The 17,748-nt window shown below is 41.0% G+C and overlaps 1 protein-coding gene across 1 annotated transcript in view; it reads right to left on the reverse strand.

The window, feature by feature from the left end:
* ABL1 (ABL proto-oncogene 1, non-receptor tyrosine kinase) overlaps positions 1-17,707 on the reverse strand; it is an 85,878-nt gene extending 68,171 nt beyond the window's left edge. Inside the window, exon 1 of the mRNA XM_009322082.1 lies at positions 16,960-17,707. Within this exon, the coding sequence (XP_009320357.1) occupies positions 16,960-17,095 (136 nt within the window). The 5' untranslated portion in view covers positions 17,096-17,707. The remainder of the gene's footprint in view (positions 1-16,959) is intronic.
* Between the last annotated feature and the right edge of the window lie 41 nt (positions 17,708-17,748).

Below are 17,748 nucleotides of genomic sequence, written 5' to 3' on the forward strand. Positions count from 1 at the left end.
CAAAAAAAAAAACCCACACAAAATCTCAACAAAAATCTGTCATCCACAGTACCTGAATGACATTTGAATCACGGTATTTTCACCTCTAAAACAGGTAACAGTGAAATGAAATTAAGGTTGTCAGCATTTCCGTTATGAAACGCTAGCCATAAAAACTACTACTGTACAGTCTTTGCACTTTTTTTATTTACTAGAATTTTTCTATTTTTCAAATAAAAGTCAGTCTGAAGCTTTGAAGTGTGCTAAAACAATGTGGCAGTATTAGATCCTCGAGCACTAAAGGCTACTGAGCAAGGCTGAGATACACTTACTATGGCACTGAAGTCCAACGTGTGTACAGTGTTTGTTTTAAGCCGGTGTGCCCAGCTATCACGATTTACACACAGGAATAGGTCGGTGAAACAGTAGCTGGTGTCATCCTAAAGCTCTGTTTATTTTCCACCAAGGCAAGAGGAAGTGCATATCCAGCTAAGCATCCTCGCAAACTATTAAAAGAGCACTTTAATCCACAGGAGTCCTAGCAACTTTCCTTCATCTGCACAGATCAGCCTATGCACGTGGACATTAAAATACTGTAAATAGTGGAAAGGACCAGAGCTGGTGGCAAAATTCTTCAGCCACTCCACATGCTGTAACATGCAGCTCCAGGTCTATCAGTAGTCCCGGTGCTTTAGAAGTGAAATCTCCTAAGCAAATTGCTTGCAATGATAACTGCTAAGTTATCTTTATTTCAGAAAAGCCATTTAGGGGTATTTAGACTCCCTCGTATGCCAAATGTCAGCCGAGAGTGAATCTTCTTTAAAACAGAAGTTAAGAACCGATGGAGGAGGGGGTAATTTGCTTACTGGTAACAGTTCTCAGTGTTTCAGGTAACCCAGCCTGGCAGGGATCAGCCATCGCTAGCATACAGATACTGCTGCATGGCTGATAACAGATAAGATGAGCTGTTAGTTATGGCCCCGTTCCTACAAGACAGATGTCCTCACTGCAATCTGTAAGCACAGCCATCAGCCTTGCTGACAGCGTCAGCAGCTGGGGAAGTGGGCAGGACATACTAAAATGCCTCTTCTCTCCCTAAAAAGCCCACAACCCTTCCACCAGGCACCACAGCCAAGTGCTCACTGTCACTGCCTGCAGATCTTCTGAACTGGGGACTCTTCTGCCAGGGGTCTCAAACTGGCACCTTTTAAAGTGCTACATTCATGTAAAGAAGCAATTTTTTTTTAGAACAAATTAGTTGGGCATATTCTATGAAGTTATTTCATTTGGTTTTGCTCCTGTTCATTTATTCCAATCTGCTGCACCTTCCCTTGGAGAGGTTATTAAATGCTCTGCTAATGGCCGCCAGCACTCGTTTAATTCTTCTTAATGAATGTATGAGCGAGTAGCGGAAGCTATTATGTAGGGCTTAATAAAGGGCGGGAAGGAATTTCCTAAAATTTATTGCCACAGGCTGCTGCTTGAAGATAAAATAAATGGTAATTGCTTGGAACAGGAAAGAGGAGGATGATAAAATGTCCCTAGACATGAGGTAAAAAAAATACCAAGTGCTATGAACCAAAATCTCAAAGCCCGAAGGATCGCAAAAGCAAGATGGCCTCCTCCCGGCTTTTAGCTTTTGGTAATCCTTAAGACATTTTCTTTGAACGTGGATGCTGAATGATGAACTCAATCTCAGCTGGAAGGATTATTTTAGAACACTAGAAAGACAACCATTCATATAAAAAAAAAGGCATTAATTCAGACAGCATCTTATGAAAATATTATTTGCAGGAAAGGGACAACATGGAAAAAATGGAAGGACAATGTTTCTGGACTATTGAGTCCAGCAATACAATCTTTCCTAAAGTACAGGGTTTACGGTATGGAGGAGACACATAACATTTTGCTACAATTATGTTTCTTCTTTTCCATCGCTGTTCTGGTCAGGGCTGATGGAAGAAGCGAAATTGCCGAGAGGTGGGCCCGTGCGTTGTTTCTTCAATTTCTGCTACTGTTTGTTAAAATAAGTAAAAATCAGCAGGCTGAATGAGAAAGAAGGTGTCTGAACTGGAAGTCGTGTCTGTCCTGCACCAATGTGCTGCAATCACACCGCCAGCCTCCCAGCAAGCTCCAGGTCAGACCTCAACAACCGGCAAGAACAAAGTGGAAATCAAAGACCCATTCCATCTAATTGCAATCTAAGAGAAAAATACAGGTTTTCAAAACGAAGCTTTTTATTATAACGCACAACAGTCTTCTGTCCACCACTCAAGACAGTATGATCCAGTCATACAGATGAGTTTGGGTAAAAACTTTGATCAGTCTCATCAAGAAAGCTGAAAAGCAAGTTTCCCAAGAATGGGTCTGATTTTTTGTTTCCACTAAGCAGTTGGAGGTAATATTTTACACATTAGAGACTGCCAAAGTATTGACTAAAATCAGACTATTCACGAGTTACACGGACTTGTATGTTTAATTAAAGAAGCAGCAATCTGAAATTGCAACACTCTTGTGATTAGAGCAATAGCTCAAGAACCACAGGCTGCAGTGGGAGAGGAGAGCAGGGATGTCTACACGAGCTTATCCAAGTGCCGCCAGCGTTTCAGGTACGGCCGCCCCAAAAAGGACACCGTCAGTCTCTAAGCACCATCTTCCCACAATGCAGCAGGAAGGAACAACTACGCAAAACTATAGAAAGAAGATGTCAAAATAGCAAATTGAGTGGGCAAGGCGTCTGCTTCCCTTTACACAAAGGGGCAGAAAGAAAGAAATACTATTTTCAATAGGAAGCTAATATATCCAAGAGCTTAAAAGTTAACCCAAGAAGAAAAACAAGATTAGGTTTGCTCTTTCTTGCCGCTTAGGGCAGACAAAGCCCCTCTCAGAAAACCACCATTTTTCATGCCAGCTTTGACCATCTTAAAACCAGAAAAAAAAGAGGATAAAATCCAATTTTTCTTTTTTAAATCCTTGGCAGGTCACCTGCAAGTGCAGGCCAACAGCTTTTCTAGCAGGCAGTAAGAAATTATGATTTTCTTTTCTAAACAAGGATTTCAGTTCCTTCAGCTCAACAGCAGGATTTTCATAGTCCGACGGAATACAAAGCAATCAGCCAACCTGCAAGAGCATCCAATTTGAAGATGGACAGTTGCTTCTCCAAGAGAAAAAGCAACAATTTGGTAGAGACAAAAACCAAATAAAACAAAAAAATCAAAACAAGACAAAACCCCCCCCAGCTTTAGCACACTGGAAGACAAAAGGTGAGCAGCTACAAGATGAGTATGAAATGTCAGGGGATACACTACACAAACCGGCAAAGGAGAGGTGGCCATCAGATAGGCATCTACCGGAGAGCGTTATACAAGAAGAGTTTAATCTTCCCCCACCCCAATGAGAAATCAAAGCAAAATGAACTTGCACCGCATTCTGTGTATCGGCATTATTACCTTTACAAAAGGCAACGCTTCTAATTTAAACCAGCAAATACAAATTACCCAACACAAATTATCCCATACCTGAGTACCTTCAGGCACTTCCACCCTTTTCTTAACCCTCTAAGACTCCTATGAACAAGTCTTATTACCAATTTACATGGGCTTATAGAGCAAGAAGCTGCAGCTTTATGATGATAAAGAACATAAAGACAAAGGATCTGGTTTTTGACTTACAAACTGCTGTTCCCTGCTACAAGGAAGAAAGCAGCATTGCATTTGCCTCGGCGCTGGCGCATCCCCAGAATCACTACCTACACAAACCTCAATTACCCAGCCTGAAAATACATATTTTGCTTATCTAAGGACAATCCCCGCACTGAGGGGAAATGAATGAAAAAAAATAGAAATAATCTCAGTTATTCTGTCAAACGTAACACTAGCTGATGCCAGGCAGAAAGAAAAAGCTGCATGAGATGGGCTTTTTTTTTCCGGTTTTATTTGGTTTGGTTTTGGTAGCAAGAGTTTTCATTTCTACTGTGTGCAAGAGCCAGATGTGGGAGGAGAAGCATAGGTGGCATAAGGGAAAGTAGGAACGAAGGTCCTTGTCGCTGTTTATCTGTGGTACACTACGTTTCAAAAATAACAGGAGCTCTGTCATCCAGGCCGGCTCATAACCGCCCCCGCAGCAGGAAGCGGCAGAAGAGCCCCGGAGAAGCCGTGCATATTTCCGACATCCTCCTCCCGCCCCCCCGTCCGCCTTATCTGCTTTTACGTGTGCGTCTCAAAAGACACCCCCAGGCCAACCCCTGGCCAGGCCAGCTCCTCAAGCCAAAGCTTTCATAAAGCGTTCCAGGTATGATCCCAGGCTAAAAGCAATTCTCTCGCCACAGCAGCAAACCCAGGACGCTCAGATTGATGCGTTAGCCTCTGAAATCAAGAGTCAGGAGGGGTGACTGGTACTCGAGGAGTCGGAGGTGCCGCATCGTGCAAGGGGATGAATACAGGCAACTACCAGCACCATCCCTGGCACTGGTGAGGCTTCGTTTGGGCAGGACCCGCATTCACACAGCTTTGCAAAACAGCTGGGCCCACAGAAATCGTGTCAGGGTTTAGGTGCACTGACAGAACTTCTTAGCAAAAGCTCACCCACAGACCTCCTTCCCCCCACCCTTTTTTTGATAGTACTTTGCCTAAAGTATTACACTCAGATATATTTTTTTTAAACACTTTTTTAATGGGGAGAGAGGAGCATGGGAAAGTGTCCAACCTACTCTCTTCCAATTTGTTGTAGTCTAAAGAAATCCATTTGTTCAGCTTTTATCACAATGATGCTGAATACCTTATTTTTAATTGTACTGCATATTTGTATCCATTTTAAATAAATCAGAATTTCTTTACAAGTCAGAAATGCACCCTACAATTACCTTTTCAATGCATCTCCCCTTAAGCAAGTTCTTCCTCTTCAAAGGAAGCTGCAAAGTTCTCATGGATTCATCCCTTATGCATGCTGCACCAACGGGTACCTCCACGGTGGCTAGCTATTGATACGACCACAGTACACACCAGAGCAAGGATAAAGAGAACTCAAATCCAAGTGTGATTGTGTAAGACTGTAGTAAAGAGGTCTCTGAGATAGAAGAGAGCACTTTTTCTTGCATGGGGTTAGTTTTACTTCTAAAATTTTTAGAAGTAGTACATTTTTAAAATTCAGCTGCTAGCAATTCCAATTTGAGGCTCATAAAAAGTACTATATTAATAATTGAAAGGTAAAATGCCTGTCTAATTCGCTCCAGTCCTCAGTCCCCCTCCCCAAAGGGCTTGATTTGCCTTAGGGGAGCATTTCACAACCAGCACATCAACTTTCTGAAATACAGCTTCAGCAGATGAAAGCCTCATAACCATAGAAGAGCTGCTGTCCTTCTAATTCTGGAATTTAAAAATGGTGACATCCATGGAGCTATTTAAACCAATTTAAAGGGAGAATGGCCAAAATATTTCAGCCCAACCAAGCACTTCAGATACCACACAGTATAGTTATTTCAGATGCGGCTCATCAGCAGTCTCCCCATTTCAGCCACAACATCCACCGTTTATCAACCGGCAGACAGCGTTCCGCCATCGCTGCCGTGACTCACCGAGACCAGGGTGATGAGGCACCCTCAACACTGGGTGATTCAAGCCTATCTGGTGGCCATGAAACGTGTCTCATTCCAGGGGCTCCAGATCATCAGGTTCTGAACTCCAGCTGAAGCCCACCACTTCCTAATTTGGAAACATTGCAGATGAGGGAGACATCTGAGCTGGAAAGCATCTGCTCCGTTGGTGTCTGCGTCTTTCACCTTGATGTTTTTAATGCCTCTGTAGTTCTGCAGGACTAAATGATGTGAACATGGCCAACACACTGTAACATTCACTCTTCTGGGGAAAAGTAACCTAAGTTATCAAATTAGAACAAACACACCTCACTGGATTTGTGCTACTTATTCCAATGAGTGGAATGCAAATATTTCATGTTAACATTTCATGGTTCTTTGAATCCTGACCTGATACTAAATGCAGCACTGATCACTATTTTCATTTAACGTTCTTCAAATCCTGTGGTTTTACCCATGATTACAAAGCCACGCTACAGCTCAATGAAGTTTGTAATTATTCTCAGAAGATGTCTCCTTATCAACATTGCGGCAGGTCTTCAGTGAAATATCATGCAGTACCTTTACTTTGCAGAGGCAAAACTGCAGTAACCAAAATTAGTGTATTAGCATTTAAAGATAGTATTTGCCTCAAAAAGCCAACCTTTATTATTCTAACTCATCCTTTTGCTTGGCTCAAAACATTACCTACTTATTTAAGAGGTGTTATTAGCACTGTGCATTTTGCTAACCAGAAAGAGCCTTTAGGATTTGGCCCTCTCCAGACCCAGCGCTGCTGCAGTTCCAGAATGATCTCCTAGAATATGTCTAGGAGATTGTACTTAGCAAGCAATACAAAACACACAATGCATCTGGTGGTGTACTTGTTGCCATACAAAGCCCCACTGTATACCCACTCTCTAGCAAGAGCAAGGTAAAAAGCACCAGCAATTCTTGCAGTGAGGTCTAATTAGACTGAAGTTCCCCCAAAAGATTTTTTTTTTTTCCTAATGACATGGAATGTGAAGGGTTGAGCAACACTTACACTGTCTTATATGATCACCTCATAACAGTAATTACTACTTAATACATGAAACATGATAGCACCTTGACATCCAAACCTCTGTGTGGGAGGCACTATTTAGACATAACAGACAATCCACAGAATCCAAAGAAATTGCAGCTTCTATATGAACATCAACAGCATCAAATGATGGGAATAGCTTCGTCTTCCCCCCAGTTTATTTCCAATAAAGGACATCTATTTTGTATTAAATAGCTGCACATTTGGAAAAAAAATGTATACAGCAAACATTTGGTGCAATCCATCAATAGTCTTAAAAGAGGTAAAGGTTTGATTGCAGAGAATGTTAAATGCATCATCTTATCCATCAAGTTAAATATATTTAAGAAGAAATAACAGCTTGGCATTAATTCAAATTTTTTTCATTTGAGCTTTCCTAAGTTATTTGCAAACATTAGGTGTAGCCAGACAACAATAGCTCTAACAGCTGTTCCAGTAATTCTGGCTAAACTAGAATGTACCTTTTAAACAAACATTATGCATTGTCAGATTTACAGAAGATGTGAAGGGAACTTAGAGCTAATGAAAATAATAAAAATCCATTCAAGCATACATATTTAGAGCTTAAACTATTTTGCTAGATGCACTAAATCATCTTCATTATTATAAAATTCTCCCACCCAAAAGAGATTTGAGTAGAGTATTACTAGATTACAGCTTCGCTTTTGTTAGCATTGTTATGACTTCATAAAAGTTTAACTCCACAATTAGCTTTGTGATAGCAATTCTGACATTCAGACAACACCAACTGTGTAAATAGCTGTTAAGAGGCTGAATTTGTTTTCAGTTATTCCCTGAGCATCCTTGCCAGGAAAAGTTCACATGTTTAGAAATGCTGGACACAATGCTGCAAGAGGATTTACAGAATCAACTTCTATACTGAGAGGACCACACGATTTAATATTTAAAAAAAAACCCAAAAAATATGCATATAATTTTAAAAAGTCAGTGTGGCATAACATAAGAAGTAGGGGAATGAGATCAAATGCAGAAGACAGCAATATGTGAAAAGGAATACAGCACTGAAAACTATTTGTTGTTTTTAAAAATGAAGAATGGGCTGAAACGGAGCTTGAGGAGGTGAGGGAGCAAGATTTTCCCATTAACAGCAAAAGCAAACATCACCTACCCACCTCTTTTTTCATCAGCAAGCAAGCTTAGAAAGATTACATGCTCTAAAAGTAACTAAAAAGACTTGACAGCCACTATTCCTAAGATTCACAGTTGTCACTTCTGACCCTGGTTCTTGCCATTAGCTTTTGCTCATTTCCAAGACATGTCTCACTGCAGGGGATTTGTTTTAACCAGAGCAAGTTTTTAAAAAGATTCAAAGAAGACACCTGGTGGCCAGTGCATCAAATGACAGTTTAATTTTCTCAAGGTTTATTATAAAGGTATCACAAAAATCCAAGCGAAAACAGTCGAGTTTACTGCATAACAGCCCTGTTGATAACCCACTGTGGTCATGGCAGAAACTGAGAAAACTGAGAACTCAGGAAGAGCCCTTCACCAGTTACACTGAATGAGACAGCACCTAAAAAGCAGCCCTTGAAATTGGGCAACCTGGATGCAAATGAAATAGCAAACATTTCCTGAAAGCCCAAATAATTTCCTATTTAAAGTTTCCATGTCCTTATCCCACTACCATTCACACATTCAGCCTCTGGAAAAACAACATTGTTTATTCTGGGAACACACACCAAAAAAAAAAAAAAAGGCCATGAAAAAGCCATCAGTTACACCAGGTGTGGATTGGCAGCTGATCAGCTCATTGGGGTCACTGCAAAAACCTGACAGAGTTGATGTGTGTGTGTTGGTAGATGCTGGATGCATAGAGTAAGTGAAATTTCCTCCTATACAGCATCAGTGTGACGGGAAACACAGGGAACATGCCCAGGTCACTCTGTACTTCCAACAGCGATGAACATCACCCAGGGAGCAAACAGCAGGTCAGGAAAGAGGAGAATCCTGTACTTCAGCAAGCTTTGCCATCCCAAAACCCAGGCCTTTAACAGGCAGCAGAATATGTAATTCAATGCAGTCTTCATCACACATTATTCCCAGCTTCTGAGGCCACCATTCCTTCTTTGATGCAAACATGGAGTGCAAACCACAGCAGAATAAGGTTACTGAACCTTTTTTTACTATTTTATGAGCTCTAAGGAGAGACTGGACCAAACAGGATTTGCTACTGATCAGACGGCACTTCAAAGGATGAGTCTACAGAGAGGCAGACTGGACACAGCTCAGGCCCTGGAAAGGCACGCGAGAAGTACCGAGTTGATACGGTGGGAATAAGGTAGGAACTGAAGTCAAAAAGGAAGATGAATGCACCAAAATGTCTTAGAAAAGCGGCACCAATGGATAAGAAGCGTCCCAAGGCAGGCAATGTCTAGCAATATTGATTCTTTAACACAATGAAACCAAAGTCTTAATGATTAACAATCTGTTGTGAAATTCTATTCATTAGGTAAAAACAGTGCACAGAGATGACACAACATAAATCAGGCAGTCTCCTCACTCATGAAAGAATTATGATCCTGCTTGCGTCTGTGTAAATTAGCAGCAATCACTCTGCGGAAAAGCAAGCTCATGCTTTTCACAACCTAACCGGTAACAGCAAGGAAGAAATGCTGGGAAAGAACAAAAAACCCTAAATTTAATTTCAACGCTAACTTCAGAAAGTACTTTAGGCAAAAACTAAAAGCAAGCCGGTATTCAGGACACACTTGCCCCATCATTACGAGACGTGTGGAAAGGGACTCCTCCCAGAGCATAATACACCATTTTAGCAGATTCGTATCAAATTTTGCCATCAGGGCGGTGCAGCTTCCAGCCATTTCACAAAAAGTTACGCTTAATATATAAGTGCAGAACTGGCATTAAACATGCAAGTTTAAAGAAAGAACAAAGTTAAGAACTAAGGAAAGTTCTAAGAACTACTTTAGTTAAGAGCTAAGGAAGGACATTGCCTTAGGCGGCTTTACTTACTAAAATTGTCTGGATGCTCATTACCCTTTTTGTCCAAGCTTCCTCTTTAAACTGCTAAAATGAATACTCTGGTAAGCAGATTAATAACCTCTATGGGTTGTTTAGATTGATCTTCAATCAGCGTAGAGCAGGATAAGAGCTGACTGATAAGACGGTCAACAAAAGCAAAGCAACAAGAGTCCCTCTTGCTTCTGCTGGAACTGCTCTGCACGTTCCTATAGTAATGGACTTCTGCGATTCACAACAAACCTTTTTATAAGGAGACTTAACTACTTCTGACACGGATGGCACAGTATGTCTGAAATGACAAAAGACTGCTGGGTGAAGACACTAGCACTCTTTATACAGCCATCAACAGACATTGCAGATAGGAGGCAGCACCCTCCCCCCCAAAAAAAAAAAAAAAAAAAAAAAGGAAAGCAAAGTCCATCTGCAACAATAACTCCAGAAGGACAGTAGTATTTTAAATGCTTCCTTCAGTCTGCATGCATGTGAATCAATCAGAGCATTTTATATAGCTGAAAGAGGTGACACCTGTAACGTACCAAACGTCCACTCCCACACAGTACCTTGGCAATACATGTTTTGAACCTTACGGTGTGGATCAAGTACACCGATGGAGCTGCAGTAACGTTCTGGGAAACCCGGGGATGCTAAAATACTCCAAACGGAGATGGAGGCTTAAGGCAGCACGCTATGAACCTTTACTGAACACACCGCTGGTATCAGCTGGATGTTAAGAGCTGGACTAACTGCTGCGGCTATTCATTCAGACTGCCTGGTATCAGGTAACAGCATTCCTATCTGACACCTTGCCAAGACACTGGTTACAGTCGCATCCACATGAGTAAACACAGCACAACTGCCCAGGACTGACAATACTCACCCATTTATTTCTTGTCTGCTTTATCAGAGTTCCTATAAGCACAGCTGGAAACACAACCCTGTTACTCCAAGACACAACACAACAGCATCCCCACCCTAAAACGACAATCAACAGGACAAGACTTTCCAAGGCCATTTTCACCTTTCTGCACCCTCATGATTTGCCACGTGCCACAGAGCCCGTTGCAGAGAGCACCAGGGATGAAACTCAGGATTCCCAACTCTCAGCAATGGGACTGCGTCAACTCCTCACTTTCAAGATTAAGATTGGAACTCTTCAATTTAAAATACTGCGAGTTTGTTGGTAAATGTTGAAGTGTGATGAATGAGATGATCGCTTACAAGCGATGATTTCTATTCTAATACCCTGCAGCCTTCTCTCGCCTCCCTGTCCTGATCTTCTCACACAGCCTTCCTATTAAAATTTGTAAATAAGAATGCAGAACCAGCACAATCTATTAATGAAAGTCTGGCATACGAACAACCGCTATCTATTTGTCATGAAGGAGATGAACTGCTTAAACATGGGAAGTTATCAAAGATTAGTCAGTGCACAAAACAGAACTGCTTTTGCCCAGGAAAAGGATTAGCCTTTCCCCATCATCATCATCATCTTCCACCTCAGCATGTGGAAAAGCAGTTTAGCAAGTCTTAGGTCTCTTTCCTAACATATTCCAACTCTAGATCAAGTTTTGTGGAGGAGCTTCTTAGAGAAACCTACTGGTATTTGGTAATTGGAGCAGCAAAAATATAGCAAGAGCTTTGTATGACGAAAAGGGATAGAGTCAAAGGCAGTAAACAAATCTGCATTTGGTGTGCAGCAGATGTCAGCATTAACCAGACTAATACTGAAGCACATCGAAGGTGGATACATAAGCAATGATCTCAAAAGCTGGGGATAAGTCTCACCTAATAGAGATGGAAATTAAAGTTTGGGAGCTGCCAAATCTCCAACCTAACAACGAAGAAAGTTTTGTCAGTTTAGAACGCAGACTTGAGATACTGAAGGCAGGCTCTAAATAATGGACTCCTGTTAGGCCAATGTTAACGAAACAATTTCAGGTGAAAGGTCTAAAGTGGAATTGGGAGTAGTTAAAGCAGTTTCTTTCAAGTCTCAGGTTTTGCAGTTGGTGAAGCAGAGACGGAGTATAAAAATGCCCTAAGGAACAATGGAAAGAGATAAATGCAGGGTTTGTAACTACATGGGTTTAAAGAAACAGAGTTCTAATATGGAAAGAATCTCATTTAAATCATTTCCATATATGGACAGTTGACTATCTAATAAATGTATATTGCATATAAAGAAGATATATTGACCTCACCTGTATGATAAAGGATAACGAGTACAGAGTCACATATTATTGCTTGATCACAGCCTGCTCTGGACCACCCAGCTGATAAAAGTATATTCCAAAGCCGTACAGTTATTAGTGACATTTTACTCACAACAAAAAAATAAGACTTCTTGGAATTATGGATTTTCCTACATGGTATGAAAATGATCGGCATTTCATAAAAATAATAAACACCAATAAAATTGTAACAGTATACATTGTAGTATATATTCATATATGCTGGTCAATCACTAAGTCCCGAGGAAGGAACCAATTATAAAGTAATTTACTCATTTTCACAATCCAAACAGTTGAAACATGAAATTTAACAGCATAAACCAAGATAGATTATTAAACCTAAAGACTCTTAAAAATCAATTTTTAATCAAGAATATAGGACAAGATAGTTGTTTGGGTTTTTTTCCCCCTAATAGTGAATTTCATAGGGCATATCTCCAACTGGCAGCTGTGGAAAGCTTATGCTATGGCTCTATTTTGTACAATTACTTCCTAGTTAAAGCACTAAAACTTTCAGCACCCTTGTAAGAAGAAAAGTTCAGATCCAATACGAAAGAGACTGTAGTAGGCTGACTTCAGCTATAGTCAGCAATAAAGGTATAAGAAAAATGGATCCAGTTCCTGGAGTTCATCTCTCTTTACAGTAAGGTAAAGCTTCCTTAAGCTTCCCTATCACTTATCTGCTGGAAGAGAAACTATCAGGTTTTATCACTCTGAGAGAACAAGGAAAGAACATTCTTGTGTGAATGCTTTTTCAACTATATTCTAAAGATACTTAAAATAAAGCTCAAAGCTGAACATCTATCACTCCCTGGTAGCGTAAAGGTATAACACAAATTCAAAAGGAAAGTTCCTTTCCTTTCTACCAACTTCAGTTAGCTGTATTTGTATTACTTTGCAGAACATCTCAAACACAGAACAATGAAAAAGTTATAAGACCAGGTTGATATCTATCGGTGATCCATTATATGTAAGAAGCAGCAGCATATAAGAAAGTCTCATGCTCAAAACCTCTTCAAAAGGTTTCTTCTTCCTCCCAAATCAATTATTTCTCCGACTGCCACAGCAAAACTGGCACCAGTGACAGCAAATATGTACATCAAAGCTGTAGCATCACTTGAAAGACCTATATTTCAAGATATTATTTACCACAATTTCCCATTGTTAAACCCAAAAAAATCACACTCAAGTTCCCACCAACATGCCCGTGGAAAGATGGTCCCCATTCCCAGTCAACCATCACAATCTGTGCATTAAAGAACACATATAAAACCCAACCTTTGGGGCTCGCACAAGCAGAGACGCTGCTCAGGATTTCACCTCTCAGAACACTGCTCTGCTGCTGACCAAGCAGCATCACGACAATCAGTTGCACAGTAACTGGAATTCAAAGCTGTGGACCAAACCTACCACCTTGCTAAGCAGTTATCCTAGCATCTCTTCTTCACCTCAGCATCACAGGTCTAATGATTAGAATTCCGTTTTTAAGCCTTCAGGTGCTGCTTTTTCTTGGAGATACTGTCCTACCAAGATGCTTCAGGGGATCTGCTCATCATTCAGCCCAGCAACACCTACCCAAGACAGTCAGAGAAGGTGTGGTGTTTGCTGATCACTCCAGTTAACTACTGCCAACTCCGGGATCAGAGTTGAGCCCTGCAGGAATACACCTTAACGATTTGTCTCTTTCTTTTCAGAAGTCTGAGTTTTGCTGAGATTAATGTTCTGGAAGGGCACAAGATACACTAGTGTGCAAACGTCGATCTGCATTTACAAAGTCTTTCCCATTAACTGTCTACTGACCACAGCTTTTCTCTCAGTTGGGTGTTCCCAAAAAGCAGTGACTATAGACTCATTTCTCAGCCAAGAAAAGCACAGGGGAAGAGGCAAACATTGCCTTTATACTTTCTCATTGAGAGAAAGTTTTCAAGTTTGCAAGCAATCTAAGAGATGGAGTAATCTGCGTCAAGATGAAATCTGTAAAATCCCGTCAAGGGCTACTCTGCTGCCCAGGGCAACTACACCAGAGTGAACGCCAGCTTGCAAAACACCCTTAGTGCAGAAAGCAGCAAGACAAAGAAAGAAGTCCACAACTTGCCTATACATTATTTTTCCCCCTTAATGCATTCCTCAATTGTCAACTCATGACAAAATTTAGAGCCTTTCTGCACTATTCTCGCAGAACATTTGACCACCAGCAGAGCTGATTTCTGGCCAGTTGCCTCCTTGCTTTTCAGAAGCCTCTCAATGCATTGTTTTGAGAGCTACAGAGCGCACGACTGAGAAATGGAATTACTTCCCTGAAAGTTATTTTGCCTTACGCTCTTAGTATCTGATAATATTTACTCACCCTTTCAGCTAAGATTCAATACCCCTGAAGCAATTAAGATCTTCAGTGCTCTGAAAATCACTGCTAAGTGTCTGCTGAATCAGCCTTAGTAGAACTTAGTGGTCCCACTGAAACAGAGTTATGAAACAGCTTTACCAAAACGCAACGACAACAGAACTACCAACTCTGCATTTTTTTTTTTGTTTTATCATGGGTTTTAATATACAAGAACTTCAAACAAGTACCTTTAAGAGTTCGACTGTCTCAAGGGGTTTGCTTTAAGCAGCCCACCCTGGAATTTCTCCTTAAACATTCAAACGCAACAACAACAAGACTACCAACTCTGCATTTTTTTTTGTTGTTGTTTTATCATGGGGTTTAATATACAAGAACTTCAAACAAGTACCTTTAAGAGTTCGACTGTCTCAAGGGGTTTGCTTTAAGCAGCCCACCCTGGAATTTCTCCTTAAACATTCCTTAGTTATGAAAAGCAAGAAACACGATTTTCCTGAGACAAGCTAGTTCCCACAGTGTGACAGAGAATCCAGATACAGTGTTTGGCATTTAGAAGAAACTGTGTAATCAAAGTACTGAAAGACAAACATGCAGAAATTTAAGCCCTGAAAAAATGCCAATCTATTTTTATGAACTACAGCCTATGGAACCATTTCTGAATAGGACTGAAAACATTAAATACTATTCTGTCCATTAATTACAAAGTATGTCACACTATGTATTTCGAAAACAAGTTATCAAATAAAAAAATTGAGGGAGATGAAGAACTTTCTAAAATGAACTTTGTTTCCTCTGTATTTTTGCAGATATTTCAAGATAGCATTTTTCAGGATAAGGAGCAGCTCAAACTCAAAACAGAGCTGAACAACAAACAACGGTGGTAGAGCCTTCTACTGTCTGTACTTTGAAGAACCATTTAATACACTCAAAGGAAGAAATTTTTCCTCATGTGGATAAGCGAGGCTGATCTTTTGCAGTTCTCTTAACAGATGTCCTGGCCTTGATGTCCCCTTTCAAGTTTATTCTTTTCTAAATCAAGACACTGAGGTCTCTTGTGGACATATGGTGTATGGACATTATAGATGCTGTTTTTCTTTGCAAATGTGCTAGGATCTTCTGACCTCAGGTCATACTGGCAAGAAGTTACCATCTGCCTACTCCTGTTAGATGATCAAAAAGGAGCACTTCTGGCTCTTCTGCTACATCAAAACACCAAAGGTAGTCAGAATATTGTACTGCTTGCAGTTGGCGCTCTCGCTGTATCTCATCTGACCTTGAAACTCTGTCCAAAGTAGTAAAAGCAGCAACCAAACTGGGGGTGGAGGAGCCGGTATATCACAGGACTGAAAGCATGGCTTGGAAAAATCCAGCAGCGGGTTTATCATCAGAGGGCCAAGTTAGCCCTTACGTTCTCTAACCTTCCCTTAATCACCTTCAATTTCCAAATAACCTCAGTGCACAAACATTGTGGGGGAAATCCGAAGAAATATCACTGATGTAACTCAAAAGAATATTTCAACACAGCAGTACGTACACAGCATCTCTGTCTGTGTCTTTGCTGAACACTGCGCAGGATTTCTTGGTCCCTTCTAGAAACAAAGGATGAGAGAAAGTTTGAAAGCAAAGGCCAGCTAAACCAAAACTGAATCAAAATTTTCCTACTAACCACTCAGATTGTGCTCTCAGACACAGCAAATATTTCCATTTTTAATTATGTGAAGATTACAAATGCAGTTTTGTTTTGTTCACAGATAAACTTCCTCAAGAGGACAAAACTGTTGAAGAAGCTTTGTTAAAATCCCATTCTCCAGTGGAAGATAGCGGCCAGCAGCGTGTCTTCTCAAAGAACATTGGAATTGAAAAAGCATTACGCAAATGCAGAGATTGCTCCAAGAAGTTTCAGTGCAACAATGCATTTCTGCGTCTCACTTTTGTAAAGATGCCTTCAGTTTATAATTTCTTTAGCCTTTTTTTTTTTAATAGGGGAAAAAAAAAAACCAACAACATTTGAAACAGTTACTAAACCTACCTCTGACTCCTACTGAGCTTTTCATTCGGCTTCTTTCCTGAGATTCTCAGGCCCCTCTTAATTTGTGGAAGACCAGCAAGTGACAGGGTTGCTGTACCCCTAACTTGGCCACTTTCAGCCTCTAGCACTTAAATCTATCACAGCATGAGATGAAGGCTTAACCGGCTTCAAGAAGCCACTAACCAAAAGCGCTGTAAACGCACTGCGCAAATTAACAAGAAACTGTTTGATTCCAACCAGTTGTCGCAACAGCAGTATCCACAAACTCTCCAAAAGAAGTCTTATTTCCCCCCCGCCCCAAGTAGCAGAGTCCCTTTGGTAAATTAAAGAATACTTGTCGCTGACCATAGCATCACCATCAGATGTGCTTAGTCGATACCTACGAAACAGACAACTCGAAAAGGATGAAACACTTTCCCAGACTTTAAACTGAACATACCTGAGGCAGAAGTGAGAAACTTGTACAATGTTAAAAAGTTACTTCCTTGTATTTTGCATTTAGCTGTATAATAACCTCTGCCCAGGTTTCAAGCAATCTGACCCAAGTTAAGTATTTTCTTAATAAACAATCACGGAAGATTTGCCTTAAGAAGCAAGGAAGAGAAAACAAAAGACTTCCATAAAGTACAGTACCTCTGTGTCTGCACCATGCCCTTGAATAAATCCATATTGCATCTAGCTCGGCAAATCAAAATTAAACCAAAAGAAATAGCAATAGAAACCTCTCACCATGTTCAACGAAGACGTTACAGTGCGGGCCCCCATGCCTTGATGACTCCTTCTTCCCTGCTCCTTTGATAAAGTGCAGGGCAGGCAGACTTGGCCTCCTTTGGTCCCCAAGAACTTTTCCAGGCTGCTGCCCCATAAAGTAACTATGGGCCGCCTTTCCCAGGACAAGAAGTTTTTGAAGACGTCTGTGATCCCCGATCTTCCAGGTTGGGAAGGAGCTTTGAAGGAGAATGTATTTTAGGTGGGTGCGTTGGCTGCACTCGCTGCGTGATAAAGTCACTTGAGGGAAAGAATTAAGACAAGCGCAGATTCCTCCAAAGCTTCTGAAGATGGCAACAAGGCTCTGTAGGTGACTTTATGCAAAAAAAATGAGTAAAAGTTCCAACTGCTTAGTAACCAAGCGTTACCAAAGTTTCAGGTTGCCATATGTAGCACGTCTTCCACCGGGTAAAGGAGAATTAGTTCATCTCACAAGCGAGAAACCACATGTAGGCTCACCCAGGGCAGGAAACAGCCATTCCCACTGCAACCAGTGTCAAGGTTTCTTTTTTTTTCCTCCTTTTCTTTTGCATAGCATTGAGTTAGCGAAGGCCAAAGAGCCACGTATTTGGCTTCAAGTATCGTTGAAGTCTAGCAGGATCAAGCACACTGAAACCATGTCAGCTCACAAGGCAAAGCAGAGGCAGCTCTGGGCCTGGCAGGCTCCACACGCTCCTTGGGGCGAGGGAACGGGACGAGGGGCTCCTGCGGTCCAGCCTCACAACTCTTCGCCTTCTTCCATCACAAGCC

Source organism: Pygoscelis adeliae, unplaced genomic scaffold (assembly GCF_000699105.1).
Source record: "Pygoscelis adeliae isolate BGI_AS28 unplaced genomic scaffold, ASM69910v1 Scaffold114, whole genome shotgun sequence".
NCBI lineage: Eukaryota > Metazoa > Chordata > Aves > Sphenisciformes > Spheniscidae > Pygoscelis > Pygoscelis adeliae.